General features: G+C 39.7%; 2 protein-coding genes across 3 annotated transcripts; one reads left to right on the forward strand and one right to left on the reverse strand.

Moving 5' to 3' along the window:
- The first annotated feature begins 102 nt into the window (after positions 1-102).
- On the forward strand, positions 103-4,211 carry m17 (IL-6 subfamily cytokine M17). 2 transcript variants are annotated; one of them, XR_011520970.1, is made up of 4 exons: positions 103-260; positions 568-716; positions 1,166-1,706; positions 1,981-4,211. XR_011520970.1 is itself a non-coding variant. In XM_015943178.3 (3 exons), the coding sequence occupies exons 1-3, from the start codon at positions 125-127 to the stop codon at positions 1,625-1,627; spliced, it is 747 nt and encodes a 248-aa protein (XP_015798664.1). In that variant the 5' UTR covers positions 103-124; the 3' UTR covers positions 1,628-4,211. The 2 variants fall into 2 exon arrangements, 1 of the variants encoding a protein (XP_015798664.1); XM_015943178.3 differs by having other exon boundaries at positions 1,166-4,211.
- A 5,004-nt stretch (positions 4,212-9,215) lies between these two features.
- Positions 9,216-15,554, reverse strand: tescb (tescalcin b). Its single transcript, XM_015941730.3, has 8 exons — positions 15,289-15,554; positions 14,681-14,750; positions 14,437-14,517; positions 13,019-13,158; positions 12,872-12,933; positions 11,121-11,228; positions 10,992-11,039; positions 9,216-9,660 (listed from the first exon to the last, which is right to left on the reverse strand). Exons 1-8 carry the CDS (start codon positions 15,350-15,352, stop codon positions 9,583-9,585), a joined length of 651 nt encoding a protein of 216 aa, XP_015797216.1. The 5' UTR covers positions 15,353-15,554; the 3' UTR covers positions 9,216-9,582.
- Between the last annotated feature and the right edge of the window lie 1,248 nt (positions 15,555-16,802).

A 16,802-nucleotide genomic window follows, 5' to 3' on the forward strand; every position in this document is an offset into this window, starting at 1 on the left:
GGGAACACGAAGGTGGGGGCACTGTCCACTTGAAGGTTTGAAAACCAGAAGTTTGCACATCTTAGAGGAAATTCTGGGAAATTCAGTTGCCTCACAAAGTCTACGTCACTTCCTCCAGTGACAAATGTGGTTTCTGTGTTTGATAGACGTTTTAAAGGAGCGTGATCATGAGTCCATGCAATCTGACTGCGAGACACAGAGAAGAATGAATGGTCATGTAAGGAAAATGTATTTTCAACAGTTTCTGGAAAAAGCAGCAAGTAAGTTTCTCTACATTTGTTTAGATCTTAGAGAACAATGTTGTTTGTTTTCAGGCTACTGTCATTCTTTTTTAGAAACTTGAGGCGGCTGTGAAATAAGATGAAATGTGCGGTTTCCTTCTCTCTGTCAGAAATTTGTGACTGATAAAGTTTTATGTCTGAACAAACTGTAATTTTTAAATCCTTTTGAACTCTTCTCTGCATTTGGAGTATCATATTCTCTTGTTTTGCACTTTCAGCTTTCTGAATGAACTTCTCACTAATGAGAGGCAAAATTCCCAAAACTGACCATTTCTGTTTCCTTCAGCATTACTCTACTTCCTGCTGCTTCTGGATGTGAATTCAACAAAAAGTGTGGTGGCAAGCAGAAACCAAATGTGTTGGGAGAACCTGCAACAGTCTTTGCGGCTAACCAGACTTGTCAACACTGAAACGAAAACACTCTTCAAAGAATATGTGAGTAGATGCATAAAATGTTGTGTTGTCCTTCAAACCACATGTATTTGCAAAATACTGTTTAACCCTTTGATGCATGAATTATGAAATCTTCAACCATGATTTTTTTAAACATTTTTTTTTTCATTCATCTTCAGGTGTGAATGAAACAAATTTCAACAAATATTTTTTGTAACATTTAATAATTTACAAATAATTTATTACATGTCCACCTCAGTGGACAGCGTGCATTCTGAACATGAAATATGTTGGTCTGACTAACTGAAGTCCAAATGGAGGGGCTCAAATGCAATAAAGTCTTCAACAGCTGCAGCTTACTAGCAAAAAAATAAATAACTATTTTGAGTACCTGTCCACTGTAGTGACCATTATGCATCAAAGGGTTAAAATAATAATTTAGAAAAAAAACATGATCATTTAGAATAAACAGGTTTTTTTTTCTTTTGTAGAAAACATATCAAGGAGAAGCTTTCCAGGAAGGTTTCTGCAAAGCTCAGGGGATCAGGATCCCTGACCCAACCATCTCTGGGCTGGAGACTTCAGAAAGGATAGCAAGCATCTACACACACATCCAAGCCTTCCTCCCTCATCTGAAGAGAGTGCAGGAGCAGCAAACAGACTTACAGCCTCCTGAGAGTCCACTTTTAAAAAAGTTCACCATAGTTGAAGACAACAGTCGGAGACTAGCTTATTGTATAGAGAACTTTTATCACAGCTCCTTCCCAAACCTCTCACTACCAGAGCCGGCGAGTGGACCGACAACACTACCTCCACCTCAGAATGTCTTCCAGCAGAAGGTCTATGGCTGTGCCGTCCTGAAGACCTACAAGAAGCTCCTTACAAATATTATAAATGAACAAAGGACTTTAAAAAGCAGATTGAGGAGACCAGCAAATGCAATAACATCATAGTCTTCTCTAGATGACCCGTGGCTGCGTGGAGCCCATTTCCAGCAGCACTTGACTTCGTCTGTTGAGGAAAGATTGGCAGGTGTGTTAAGATGGATCCTATTTATGGTATTTAATATTTATTTCCTTTGATGTTTCTGGAAGGAGGGGTGCCATCTGATTCGGTTCATGTATGTTTTCTTGCTTTACACAGAAATGTTAACTTTACTATTTGACTAGCTGCAATAACTGAGGGAATGGAGGAAGTGTTTTTTGTGTGTTTATATTCTGTAGAAATAATTAAAAAAACTTATTTCTGCAACTTTAACAAACCTGTTGTGTCCGATTTCTTACCAACCATGCACTGTTTTCTGCAGTGAACTCCTCCATCAAGGAGGCAAAGAAAATCAGGAAGCCGATGAGACGCTGACTGTGTGATATCAACTCAGAGTGACACATCAGTTCAACATCAGATAGGAAAGATTTCATGAAACTGGCCGCCCGTCTGGTCAGTCACAAGGTGTGTGTGTGTTTGTGTGTGTGTGTGTGTAGGGGTCAGACAACTGTAAAAGCTGTCATTGTGTGGTTTACACGCTCACGTCTTTATATAGATAGACATGTCAGTGTATTTTCTTAAGAACCCAAAATACTGCGGAAGTCTTCAAAATAGACAAATAACAGGCCACACATCAATAGCTAGCATGAGAGAGAGGAAGATTTCCGCTGAAAATAGGCAATATTTTAAGGCCAAACTTTCCTCAGGTCACAAGCTCTTAAGAAACTAGAAGGATGCATTGTAGGTCATGGATCAAGTTCCTTGTTTATAAATCTGTTTTATTTAAAGCTCAAACACTGAGGGCACCTTAGGGCAGCATTATTATTCAGTCTGGATGGTTTTTAACTCTTGTCTGGACTTCTGAATTCTACCCAACAGGTAAGTGAAACATTCGTTTTTTCCTCCTCATTCATTGCAGTGGAGGAAATATGTCACCTGTGCAATGTTCTTAAGGGGTTCTAGAATTCTAAACAGCATTTATGATGTTTTTGAATATAGGTAGTTCGTAGTGTCAAATGTAGCATACCAAAAACGCGTGTACCGTGTTGGTCTCTGACTTACCTTCCCATGTAAAAGCCACGTTGTAAAGGCCACAGAAAATGGTTCATTCTGAGAAAAGCTGGTTGAACACCACATTAAATCTGCATGTCCCAACCCACTTCACTGTCTGCACTATATAAACATTGAACGGAGTGATGCTAATTGGAGAACAAAGCTAGCCCAAGCTACTGCTAACACTCAGGGGCGGATTTAGCAATTTGGGGGCCCAAGGCGAACACGGACATGGGGCCCCTTACACTAAATTTTCGACAGTCTTACCTTTAACTGGATTTGCGAAACTTTCCCCTCTTCTGACATGAGTTATTTTCCCTTTTTATTAGTCCTCCTCTTTTTTCCTGTATTTCCCTCCCTTTGAGTGCCTTCAATATTTGCTCTGCTTTCTTCTTCCTATCAGCGCTCCTGTGCTTTAGCCTTAGTTATTTTTTTCTATTTTCCATTTAGGTCTATGTTTTCCTCCCTTTAAACATTTTCCATTGTCTTTCCTTTCTGCTTCCTTTTGATGTTTACATCGAGAAACGTCACTTTCAGAAGTGAAAATAAAAGCTTTCATGAAGCACGCAGCTTCTTTCTCTTATTGGAGCCACTAGGATAACTCTATTTCAAGCTTAATGTTTTGACTATCGCTTGGAGTTTGTTACGAACGCTCCCGTCTCTCTTCTTCTTATTTGTGGTCTTATGGCACTTGGCAAACAACAATTTGGTGCATTACCGCCACCAACTGGATTGGAGTGGAATGACTACCAATCACTTCCAGTTTGTGCATCGCCGTCTTAATAACCCTCTTATGATCATAATTATAACAGGGCCGCCTGGTATGTTTTTAATCTTACGGCTGTAAAATTGTAATAAAAAGTGCAAAGTGTGAGTAACTCTTCTCCTTTTTTCAGAACAACCTCAGCTTTCAGTGTATGGTTTGTATTTCCAAACCAGTATAACATTTCACGAAAAGAAACGAGAAGCCACTTCTCCTCCAGCTTCACTGGCTGCCAGTCAACTTCAGGGTTCATTTCATAATCCTGGTTCTGGTCTATAGGGCCTTACATGGACAAGCACCATCTTACATTGGTGATCTTCTCAGTCCCTACACCCCCAGCAGGTCCCTGAGGTCCAGGGATCAAAGTCTACTGGTTGTGCAGCACCAGGCTACAGACCAAAGGTGACAGATCATCTGCTGCTGTGGCCCCCAGACTCTGGAACTCTCTCCCCCTGAGCCTGAGATCAGTGGACTCAGTGAACTCCTTTAAAAAGCAGCTGAAGACTCACTTGTTCAAGCTGGCTTTTGTATGAACTTCTTTACCACTCCCTCTTTATTCTGCTCTCCCCACCTATTCCACCTTCCTCAGGATCCACTGATTTCCCTCTTTCCTATTCACTCTCTTTCTTAACATTTTTTCTTTTAAATCCCAATTGCCTATTTTTGCTCATTGTAAATATATTTTTAAACATTTTCAAAATGCTTTTTTATATTTATATTTTTGTTTTTGTGCAGCGCCTCGTGATTTTTATCTTGAGAGGTGCTATAGAAATGATATTTTCTTCTTCATCTTCTTCTATTTGGAATTTATTTCTATTACAGCCTTTTAAAAAATCAGCTTAAAAGTGAAAAAAAGCAAAAAACGGATTTGAATTTTTTACAGTTATTACTGAACAGGAACTTCAAAATTACTGGGCAAACAATTTAAACTTTGAACTGATATACATCTATTCTTAAAAAAGTTTGAACCTTGGTGTCTTGTAGCAGTTTTTAAGACCATTTATTTTTGTAAACTTTCAGACGTTTTTATTTGATGTGGTAGACCTTGAAGCAGCTTCTCTCCAACTGCAGGCAAAGCGCATCTCACAGCCATGGGGTGCTTCTCGTGCACAGCGTGCACTGCTATACCAAAAACTTTTGTTTTAGCAAAAATAATTATTTATGGTAAAAAGATAAATAATGCTGGAATGAAGCTGAATCTTGCAATTAGTAAATAGTTGAGGGTTGTTCAAATAAAAAAATAAAGATTGTTGAACAAACGTTCATATCCTGGTTCACCGGAGATCTGTACTTCTTCGTGGTCACTGTCTTCAGATATAAGCCTTCTGGGACACCTAATAGATCGTGTTGATTTTCTTTGAGGCATTTCCATAATTTCATGCTGGTTTTTATGCTGATTAGCTTCCCCGTTCCGTTATCCGCTTTCACCGTGGCGCTGCGCTCCGTTTCAATCAGGCTGTACAGAAGGATTTCCCCGTAGCGATATTTTCCCTAACTCTGATTGCTTCATGCTATAGATCGTTGGAAAGCTGCTTTTATGTACTTTTAGGAACCGTTGGAATTTCCTGGATCTGATCAGCCATTCAAAAGTTATAAAACAGAGCATTTTGGATGACAAACTCAGCACGTCTCTGAATCTGTGTTGTGATTCGTTGCGCTCAAGACAGGGAATCCCGGTGGCTACCGTAATGTATTGTATATGCACGAAAAGCCCCATTTTTAATCCTTTCAGCACTTTTGGAATTTTAATGATATCTTGAACGGATCAGGAATTATAGTAATGAGAAGTGCGCATGCCCAATCCCGTCTGCGGCCACAGGTTGGTAATAAGAATATTGTGGCATTAACAGAGGGGTGCCTGCGGTCAGGGCTAGGGGGCCCCCCAACACAAGGGGGCCCCAGGCGGCCACCCACCTATGCCTAATGGTAAAACCGCCTCTGCTAACACTAGCCCGAGCTACTGCTAGTGCTAGCCTGAGCTATAGCTAATGTTCTTTTTGGAAAAAGGAAAACAAAGAATTTCAGATGTCCTGGTAAAATCCAGACTTTGAATGAACGCCATTTAGACCATTAGCTTGCCTACTGAGTTAATCAGATGCGGTACACAGCATCTCCAGGCAGAGTCTAAGCTCAGATCAGGATGTTCACCCAGAAATGGAAGCCCTCCACAGTTCACCATTCTTTTTTTAGCTCACCATTCTTTGTTTCTTGCAGAGCAGCTGAGTACACTTCATGATGTTTTTTTTTACTATGACTTTGTCGCTGGAAGTGCTGGTGGACCTGGAACCTCGTCTGTGGGTCCAAGCTGTGTGACGTGTAAGAAAGGTAATTTGGCGAACCCTAGTGGTGATATGTGGTTAGCGTATCTGAAAACTAACTTGCAAAAATGGGGACATGATGGTGAATTTGCAGCACGCATGAAACTTCTGTCTGGGTCTGCAGTTGTATACTATTGTGGAATTCCCTCAGGGGGAGTGGGTTTTGATCTAATCTAATGGCGCTTACACATAAGAAGAAGAAGAAGAAGAAGAAGAAGAAGAAGAAGAAGAAGAAGAAGAAGAAGAAGAAGAAGAAGAAGAAGAAGAAGAAGAAGAAGAAGAAGAAGAAGAAGAAGAAGAAAAGATCTTTTCTATAGCACATTCAAGATAATAATCACAAGGCGCATAACAAAACAAAAAAAGTAAAATATAAAAAGGAATTTAGAAAATGATTAAAAATATATTCAAAATGAGCAAAAATGTGAAGAAAGAGAGAGAGAGTGAATAGGAAAGAGGGAAATCAGTGGATCCTGAGGAAGGTGGAATAGGTGGTGAGAGCAGAATAAAGAGAGAGTGGTGAAGGTCATACAAAAGCCAGCTTGAACAAGTGAGTCTTCAGCTGCTTTTTAAAGGAGACCACTGAGTCCACTGATCTCAGGCTCAGGGGGAGAGAGCTCCAGAGTCTGGGGGCCACAGCAGCAATTTAGCGTCGACAAGGGCCCATACGTTACGGAACGGCACCGGAATTTGGTTTCACACACAGGTCAGGTTTACGTTTTCTGTGGCGACTCTTTCTCAGACCTTCTTCCCAGCGGTCAGACTGGGACCGAGGCGACACTAAGGACTGATTGGCCGGCTGACATTACGCCTACCGCCTCTGATCTGCAAGGAGAATGAGCAAGTGGGGAGATTCATTTTCATGCTGGATGCTGTTGAGTAAACATCTGTCTGTAGCACGGAGCTGCCGTTCCGGAGCTCTGTGTGTGTGTGTGTGTGTGTGTGTGTGTATGTGTGTGTGTGTGTGTGTGTGTGTGTGTGTGTGTGTGTGTGTGTCTGTGTGTGTGTGTGTGTGTGTGTGTGTGTGTGTGTGTGTGTGTGTGTGTGTGTGTGTGTGTGTGTGTGTGTGTGTGTGTGTGTGTGTGTGTGTGTGTGTGTGTGTGTGTGCACCTGTTCTCCGCATCGGAGAGCTTACCCTGGCAAGCAGACAGCTGCTCAGGGGAGAAATCAGTGTGTGTGTGAGTGTGTGTGTCACACGATTATGAAGACACACACAGCAAATTAGTAAAATAATGTGGTTCAGAGTCTCCAAAAGCAACACAGCTCATGTCCGCCTTTTGTATACCTTATGGAGCGGACTTTCCCGCATGTATTAAACGCCACCCACAGGCTTGGGGATTTCTGCATTCCTGAGAAGTATATGTGAACACTACACTACCCCTTCGAGATCATGGGGGGTTGTTGTTCACGAAGCATATGGGAGGAGGTTTGACTCAGAGTTGGTTCTGGTATTTTGATCATAACAGCTTAGCAGAGCTGTGCCTGCTTGTGTGTGTGTGTTTAGTAAGCCAGTGTTATACCACTGCTGAAAAGTTTTATGGAGATGAAGATTTCATTTTTCAGCACGACCTGGTAAATGGTTTACTGACCATGGTATTATTACTGTGCTCAATTGGCCTGCCAACTCTCCTGACCTGAACCCCATAGAGAATCTGTATTGTGAAGAGAACGTTGAGAGACGCTAGACCCAACACTCTGGATGAGCTTAAGGCTGCTATCGAAGCATCCTGGGCCTCCATAACACCTCAGCAGTGCCACAGGCTGATTGCCTCCATGCCACGCCGCACTGAAGCAGTCTGTCATGGTCTGAGGTGAGCTCATCCTCTAATCAGCATCAGCATTCATTCCAGGTGAGCGGTGTCTGAATCGGACCAGCTGCAGCAGATCCATCATCAGCCACTACTGGCTTAAAAGGAGGAAGACCACTAATCAACGCTGCTTGATTACTCCACACGGGTATATCCAGTTGGAAACTGTCCTGCCCCTCAGTCTCTAGTAAAACTCTAGTCTAGTTATATTTTTGATTTTTCTACTTGACGCTGCTCCTTGTTTTTCCCAGATCCAGCTCGACTACACCCCTTCAGCCAAGCTCCTGGACCTCTCTTCAGCCTGCATCTTCCTTCCCTCAGTCCCGTTCACCACCGCTCATCCACCCCCCTCTGGAACCCTTACCTCGACTCCACTGGAAACTTGGGTCCTGCCTCCTCAGATCTAACAGACCTCTTTACAAACCATCTACCCAGCAGCACAGTAAGACCTCCACTCCTCCTCCACCTTCAAACCACCAGACCTCCTAATCCGACTCTACATGCAGGTCCATTTCTGCCCCTCACCCCAGCATCTCCCAGTTTGGGACGTCCTTATTTGAGCACAGATGAATAAAACCATTGTTTAATTTTACATTTGTCTCTTGTGTTGATTCTGCATGTCTTGGGTCAAGCACTTAAACCCCAACATGACAGTCATTTCTGCAAAAGGATTCCCGACCAAGTATTGAGTGCATTGACTGACTTTTCTTGTATTAAAAACACTTTTCTTTTATTGGTCGGACGAAATATGCAAATTTTTTGAGATGGGAATTTTGGGTTTTCATGAGCTGTATGCCAAAATCATCAATATTAGAAACAATAAAAGACTTGAACTACTTCACTTGTGTGTAATGAATCTAATATATATGAAAGTCCAATGTTTATCAGTAAATTACAGAAAATAATGAACTTTATCACAATATGCAATTTTTTTGAGGACCTGTATAAGGTGTGAAACCTTAGAGTAAGTAAAAAATAATTGGAAATCAATTTGTTCAGGAAAGAATTTAGGTTAAAAATGTAGATATCTGAGTATTTTTCCTTGAAGTCCAGTTTTCTTCAATTATGCGTAGAAAATATCCTATCAGCTTAATCAGCACACATAATTCTCATTTTTCTCATTTTTGCTAAGAAGTAAAATTTTCTTTCATACCTTGTTGGCATTTGTACTCAAAACAAAAAAAAAGACCATATATTTGACTTGTTTCAAACAGTGCTTTTTTGCAGTGTATGAAAGAATAATGTTTCTTATTTGTGGTGCACATTTCAGCTGTAGTAATCAGTTATTTTAACTGTTTCAGTTTGTTTCTGTTTACAATAGCAAAGCTAAAAATATGTAGGAAAAGGCAAGAGAATGATGACATTCCTCATTGTTGGCATTACAGAGGATTTCAAACACTAACTTCCTGTTGTAAAGAATAATGCACCACTTTCTGTTTGATGGAAATTCTTAAGTGACTCATTTGTTTAGAGGTAGATGATGAATTCTGCCAGATGTCCTGTGTAAAGTTAGTCTCACCCACAAACTTCCTCTCAAAGTAAGAAGATGAAAAATAATGTATGATGCTTTAAAAACAAACCAGCAGCTTATCTTCCTAAAGTAAAACCATTACAGAACTGTGGTGCTCATATTTCTTTTTATTTTATCAGAAATGCACATGAGCTGACGTAAGATCTGTTTCTCGGGGGGAGGTTGTGCAGAGGACAGAGCATGCACAAAGTTCAGAAATGATCAAGGAGGCAAACTTTTATACTTCTGTTCTAAATGATTTACGAAAATATCATCTTGAAATATTCTTACATATTTGCATGCATAGCTGTTTATAACATTATTGCTTCATCCAATCACTCCTACAGCTGTAAAACATTATTACTTGCAATAAAAGTAAACTACTTTCAGTACATTCAGATTGCACATATTGTCTGAATTTGCATAGCATTTGTCCGTGCAAACGACAGAAGTTATGGTTCTCAAGGAGACAACCTCACTTACACAGGGTTGTTGCATCCACGTTCAAAAAGCGAATGCTCATTTTTGATTCGATCTCAAAGCCATCCAGCAGCTGCAAAAGAAAGTTGGACAAAAACGTAGACTAGTTTTGGATCTTTACCCGGACTTTCCATCGGATGAATATGCAACATGTAATGTAATAGATGCGTCTCGTGCCGTTGGGAAGGTTTATGGGGCAGCACAGGAGGTACAGCGGGTGGTCTAGTAATCAGAGGGTTGTAGGCTCAATCCTAGCTGCTGGCAGAGAATGCTGCTGTTGTGTCCTTGGGCAAGAATCTTGCCCAAGGACACAATGCATTGACTTCTGGTGGTGGTCGGAGGGACCGGTGGTGCCAGTGCTCGACAGCCTTGCCTCTGTCAATGAGCCCCCGGGCAGCTGTGGCTACATCGTAGCTCATCACCACCAGGGTGTGGATGTGTGTGTGAATGGATGAATGACTGATTGTGTTGTAAAGCGCCTTGGTGGGTTCTAGGACCCAGAAGGCAAAGAATCAAATACAGGCCATTCACCATTTACCATGTGTGATGATGGATGGTTTTTCTAGCTGCGGCTGGGCACCACCTGGCTTTTATTAAACAATACTGACGGTGAGTTCAATGCAACTTGAAAATAACGCAGACATAGCAAGTAAACTATGAAGTAATCAATGTAATCAAGGGTTATACCGATGAGAGGCATGCGAGGAAAGATACGCTGTGATATAGCTGTCAGTTATAACTGATGCACACCGAAGCTACCGTGCCGTCACATCGCTAACGTTATGAACAAACAACCGGTTAAGATCGGTGAATCTCTTAATACCTAGTATTTAGAAAGGTCTGTGGTTTATTTTCTGTTTACCTCAGCTACAGCGGTTTCACGGGTCATGACGTATTTTTTACTAGTAAAGCAACTGGAAATATTTACATCTTTTATTGAGAAAATTTCCTGATGATTTACACTGCTCTGGTATTTGACTTCCTGTCTGGCCTGATCTAAACTGCTGAGCTTGACGTGTTCTGGAAGCATAGCACGTAAAAAAATGTACTTGAAGTGTCAATTTAGTGGAGCAATGAGTCAATTCAAATTCAAAAATACCTTAGTAATCCCAGAGGGAAATTGATTGTGTCATTACACTTCCAGGATGCTTGCTGTTTCATGGCTGGTGGAAACAAACCCATCGACTATAACGGTGGCTATAGATGCATATTGGATTTGGCAGATGTTACGTGATGCTTACACATCGGGTGGAAAGCCAGGGTTAGAGGTGTACGTAGTGTGTAAATAAAACAAAGGGATAACAACAAAAAAAATTGCACAAATATATGTTGACCATAATTACTTTTGAAATATATTACAAATAAGTTGCAGAAATATTAGTAATGCAAACGCCGTGTACCAACCTTGAGAAAGTGCTCAAAAGTGATACCTTCATAAAATTCATCAGGCTCCTGTGTGTAGAAGAAGGTGAATGTTCAGAGAGTGAATGAATGCAACTTGATGCTATGAACATAAAACATTAGTTTACACACCATGTGACCAACTGAAATACTGGCCACTTCCAACATGGCCGCATCAGCGATGCTTTTAGCCGTTTCCTTCTCCAGAGCGCCGCTGCGAGACAACAGCTCTTCCACCACCTGGACAGATTTAATAACAGGTTAAACTGTATTGTTTTCCACCAAATGAAGGATTATTTTTCATCATTTTGATGGTGAAGGTTCTCAGTCATCCAGGTCATGGTAATCCAAAGTAGGGCTGGGCGATATGGCAAAAATAGAATATCACGATTTTTCCAATATTTTATCACGATTTCGATTTTATCACGATTTTTTATCCATGAATAGCATAACTTCAATTGTGTATTAAAGAAGAGAAACATTGAATAAATTAACATTTATTCATATTAGGGATAATCAACACAGTGCTAACACACTTATATTTTAAACTCACACCAGAGATGATAAAAGCCCTGAGAGAAACAATTACAAAAATCAGTTTTTCTCATTTTTCCAAGTAACTTAACATAAATTAAAATCGTAAACATATTTAAAGTGCAAACATGTCAATTGCAAACGTATTGTGCAAACATTAACTTGTTCAAAATACTATGTAGCTCCCAGTTGCTCATGTAGTGGATAGTTGAGCTCAAATACGGCTCTGATGTGCGGCTGGACCAGAGATCGCTTGTGGTAGCAAATAACTGCACATTCTGAATATTTTCTGCAACTCTCACTTTGTATTCAGCGTACATGCGTGAAATGGCTGTGTTCGAAAAATACTTGCGGCTGGAAAACTCGTAGCGCGGATCCAATATTTTTATCATTTTCTTAAATCCCACTCCTACTGTTCGCACGGGACACAAATCTTTAACCAAGTGGTACGCCACTGCATCTGTCACACTGTTCCATCGTCTGCTGTCTCTGTCATAAAGAGTGAGTTTTATGAGTGTTTATGTTAGCGTTTGCTGCCAGGAAGAAGCACTAGCCGCTGCCGCTGTAGCCGCAGGCTTTTTAGCTTTAGCTGCCTGCTGGCTCTCATTGTATTGTTTGGAATGCCTTCTTTTCAAGTGATTAAACAAGTTTGTGGTGTTGCCATCACTTGCCTTGACGCTCTCCTTGCAAATGACGTTTCGCTGCTCTTTGTCGTCTGGTGAAAAACCAAACCAGTTTCATATAATGGACGAGGCGTTCCTCTTCGGAACGAAAACCTCGTTGTCGCTCAGACAGCCACAGCCGAAGCCATGTTTGTTCACACACAGGTGAAAACAAGCGGAGCACTAATATATTACTATGACTCACTCTGATTGGTTAAGGGTCAAACAAAGGCGTGTCATTCGCCTGAGGTAAGTTTCCTTTTCATTCAAAGACAGAATTTCAACAGCAGAGCTAATATGATAAAAAGGTCTCTCAAAAATGACAGACCGTCAGATGTGTAGATCGTAAAACGGTCTAAAATCGTCATATCGCCCAGCCCTAATCCAAAGGGTTCAAATGAAGGCAACTGGACTTCTTTGGTTTCTTGAAGATGTTTCGCTTCTCATCCGAGATACTCAGGGTACCCAGAGTAGTTTTGGCTTGTTAAATAATAACAGACAGCTACAGCTTATAAGCTTGACTCTCCCATATTCCAGTTAGAATTGACAAAGCTCCTCGGATGAGAAGCGAAATGTCCTCAAGAAACCAAAGAAGTCCAATTGCCCTCATTTGAACCCTTTGGATTTTCATTTTTGTTTGTTGTTGTTGTTGTTTGTTTTATCTTTTACATGTGATCAGAAGCTTACATGTCTGTATTCCTCCAGGGTTATTGTTCCATCATTGTCTGTGTCGTGCATGTTGAACAAAACTGCAGGGAAAACATAATAAATATGTCTTTGGTTTTTCGGCCATTGATCTGATAGTGTGTTCATGAGATGGATTTGAAAACACACATCTGAGTTTCTCCCTCCTGACATTCTCACGCTGCTCCTGCGTCATGCTCTGCGATGGAGGCCTGAAATGAGACATGACCAACAGGAACTCTTCAAAGCCGATCTCGTTGACTTTTCCCTCATTGCTCCTGGAAAAGTTTCTGAAGGGATAGACGGACAGAAAGATCAGGTGCTCTACCGACAAATGGAAAAGTTCAACTACTGAATGTGAGAAAAACATGGGAGTGTTCATTTTCATGGTGCATCATTAATTATAAAAGTGTTTTGTAGCTCTTTATTTCTGCATCATAAGATTTGTAGACAAAATAATCCTCTTTTGTCAACAGCTGGGATTTATTTTAAATTAAACTGATGGCAGAAAACGCTCAGCCATTTTAAAGAACATCATTAAAGAATCTGAACCACCATTTTAATGACGTCAAGGTCAAATAAAGATGTGTGTGTGTGTGTGGGTGTGTGGGGGGGGGTGCTTTTGATCACTGGGAGTAATTTTCAGAATTATTTTTTGAATTAGTGTCATGTGTCATGATCCAGACACAATGTAGCCTGTTATTCCAAAAAATGTTACAGATGTAAAACACTTGCTTAACCACTAAATCTGAAGTGGTCTCTAGTAGGAATGAATGACTTGTAGGTCGTATTCAGAGGGAAAATGACACCAGTGCATCATTTCTAGGAACTAATAGTGACCCACATCACTGAGCTTCAGACGGCAGGTTTTGGAGTCTTCATTTTCTGATATTTGGACATCTTGCTACCGATTTGGATAACAGCAACGCGACTCTACCACTGCCTTGCAACATGGATGTTTTATCTCCACTCATAACACAAGCCTGGAAGAGTTCTGCTGTGTGGTGAAGTTGCTAATGCTAACAGTTAGTTTCTACTGGGCCAAGACATTCTCTGCTGTTTCCTGCTAAAAAACAACAACAGCCTTCTCCGTTGTGAGTCACGATGAATCCATGAATGTTACATGACAGTGTGACGTAGATCTTTCAGGCATTTCAAATCCTAGCGTTTCACTGTCTATTTTCTATCAGAAGCTAATGCAGTAGATAGGTGTAGGAGATTATTTTCATGTTCAGCCTGCATGACAAACTCAGTGTGACCCATTCTAATCAGAAATAATAATAAAAAATGTTTTTTTTCCAGTCAACCACACCTTTAACAGAAACCTTTTCTCCTTTCTCCAAAGGCCTCTCTAGATGTACTCAGACCTTTAATGACCGTGCATATCCTTACACTAATTAGAATTACACTGTTTATTATTAAACCTAACTGTTGCTGGTATCAAAATTAAAATGAGCACTCCAAAAAAATAACAATACTCCTCATGATCTGTTGTGTTGTTTTTAGTATTTGTTGGGTTTAAACAGTTTGGGTTGAAAGTATCTTTTATTCCAGAATCATCTCTGTACCGTTTATCGAAGAAAGCCTCTGTGATCTGAGACCGGATGGGATTGCAGGAAAGATCTGGGATTTCATCAAAGTGTTGCCTCCTGGAAGAGGTAAAAACTACGCTGTAAATGTGAATTTATATGAGATTTGTTGCTCTAAGAGCTGACATGAACCTTGTCCAACATGTTTCCAGCTCAATAAGAAGAAAACAGAATATAATGAAGGGTCTTAATTAGATCTTAATGTAGAAAAGGTCCATCTTACCGTAAGATGTCTTCATTGTGACTCAGCTGTTTGAATCTTTTATGTAGGACTGCAATCTGCTCAGCTGAAACTGCAATCAGAAATGTATTGTTTTATATTCATTTTAAATAAACAAACCCATATTACATTAAAGCAGTTCAGTTTCCTGGTGACTAGTGAAAGCGATCAGGTGACAATAATTGTTTATTCATATTTCATGCAAAGTTCTCAGGTTGTCTGTGCTTGCCACACAGATAAAAGGCCACAGGTTGCCAGAACACAATTATCAGCTGATAATAAATTGTGTAATTGCTGGGAATAAAAGCTGAAACCAAGATAAACAGTAGGCTAAAATATGTCAGATAATAACAAATTATAATCATCTATTGTTTACAGCGTTCCCCTTTTGGTTAAAAGGTAAAGTTACGCTTCCAACTTTCCCTGTAAATTATTTATAGCCTGGCACTGAGCAGAACGATTTACACACTTGTTATGGCTTAAAGTGACAGTGCTCGTTTAGTTTTATTGATGCAGTTTCTCTTTAAGATGAAGCTGCATTAAGTTTGTTTCACTTCAAAAGCTCCATTCTCTTCTTCAATAAATATAAAAAACAACAGAATTGTACTTACAGCCTGTTTTTTCTGACAGCTCAGTATAGAGTGGGTGGCCCGCGGAGGACTGGAGTGTTCCCATCGCTACACAAACCTCCAGTGGAGCTGTCCTTCAACACGCGATCTCACGGGATCATGTTTCAGAATGATTCCCCGTCTTTGTGTTTCTGATCCAATAAGCTCGCACCTGCTTTTTTTTTTTTAATCCTGAGTGGAAAATGCCTGGCAGGTTACAGCCTCTCCGCACAAAGCTCGCGCGCCACTTCCGCAACAACCGAGGCAACACAAGTGACGTCATCGTTTTTGGTCTGAGTTAATTCACAACCTGCGACATCTGACTGGGATACGTTTGTTTGTTAGACATGAACGAAAAGAGTTTAGAAGTGTGCAGCACAAGTTACTGTAATAAATATTTACTTCATGTTTATTCCCTCTTTAATGTCTTCTAATTTATCAAACGTCACTTTAACCCTTTGATGTATGAATTATGAAATCTTCAACCATGATTTTTTTTAACAATTTATTTCATTCATCTTTAGGTGTGAATGAAACAAATTTCAACAAATATTTTTTGTAAAATTTTATAATTTACTAATAATTTATTACATGTCCATCTCAGTGGACAGTGTGCATTCTGAACATGAAATATGTTGGCTTGGCTTACTGAAGTCCAAATGGAGGAGCTTAAATGCAATAAAGTCTTCAACAGCTGTGCTTAATAGCAAAAACAAATAAATAACAATTTTGAGTACCTTTCCACTGTAGTGACCATTATGCATCAAAGGGTTAAAATATTCATAATTATTTATAGGTTGTGTGTAAAAAATAAGTCTTTAAAACTAAGTCAATTTTAGATTTAAATGAGGGGGATAAAATCGTTCACCGATTAAAAACACAATATTTTATCAGCAGTTTTATTCATTCATTCATTGCAAAGGAGAAAAATTTAAAATAAAAATTTTACAGACAAACAACATCCTGGTATTCACAAACTAATTTACTGCATTCAAACCATATAAAATAAATTCACAATATTGCTACATTTACCTATTAAATTCACGCACTACAGCAGAGCATAATACCTGGATTATGAATGTTAATTGTTAATTTATTTTCTCACTCAGCAGTTTCATTCATCATTCATGCAAAATACAATCATCAATGCAAAACACAATCATCAATCTCCTAAGTGGAAAAAAAGGGGGAGGAAGAAGAAGTCTTATATGACCTACCACTTTCTACTTCATACAATGTAATTTACAGAATGGTCTTATACACAAACCAAGTATAGAACTTCCTTATCTTTGTAAACAAAATCACAATAAAACGTCTCAATGTACTTATTCAATATTTACTTATCGATCATAGGATTCTATGATATTTTCTTTATATAGTGTCTTAAATTGATCGGTAGTTAAACATTTTTTCAGGTCATGATCCAGATTATTCCATAATTTTACTCCATATACTGAAATACACATTTGCTTTAATGTTGTTCATGCAAAAACTCTTTTAAACTCAGGGTTCTTTCT

Source organism: Nothobranchius furzeri, chromosome 6 (assembly GCF_043380555.1).
Source record: "Nothobranchius furzeri strain GRZ-AD chromosome 6, NfurGRZ-RIMD1, whole genome shotgun sequence".
Lineage (NCBI taxonomy): Eukaryota > Metazoa > Chordata > Actinopteri > Cyprinodontiformes > Nothobranchiidae > Nothobranchius > Nothobranchius furzeri.

What these genes read in the sequence shown, in the direction of transcription:
- m17 (XM_015943178.3), top strand. Translation starts at nt 125, where the DNA reads ATGTGGTTTCTGTGTTTGATAGACGTTTTAAAGGAGCGTGATCATGAG. An exon ending in GTTTCTGGAAAAAGCAGCAA is followed by an intron (nt 261 to 567) that starts GTAAGTTTCTCT and finishes TGTTTCCTTCAG; the next exon opens with CATTACTCTACTTCCTGCTG. An exon ending in AAACACTCTTCAAAGAATAT is followed by an intron (nt 717 to 1,165) that starts GTGAGTAGATGC and finishes TTTCTTTTGTAG; the next exon opens with AAAACATATCAAGGAGAAGC.
- tescb (XM_015941730.3), bottom strand. Translation starts at nt 15,352, where the DNA reads ATGGGAACACTCCAGTCCTCCGCGGGCCACCCACTCTATACTGAGCTG. An exon ending in CACAATGAAGACATCTTACG is followed by an intron (nt 14,518 to 14,680) that starts GTAAGATGGACC and finishes TACCTCTTCCAG; the next exon opens with GAGGCAACACTTTGATGAAA. An exon ending in CTTTTGAGCACTTTCTCAAG is followed by an intron (nt 9,661 to 10,991) that starts GTTGGTACACGG and finishes TTTCTTTTGCAG; the next exon opens with CTGCTGGATGGCTTTGAGAT.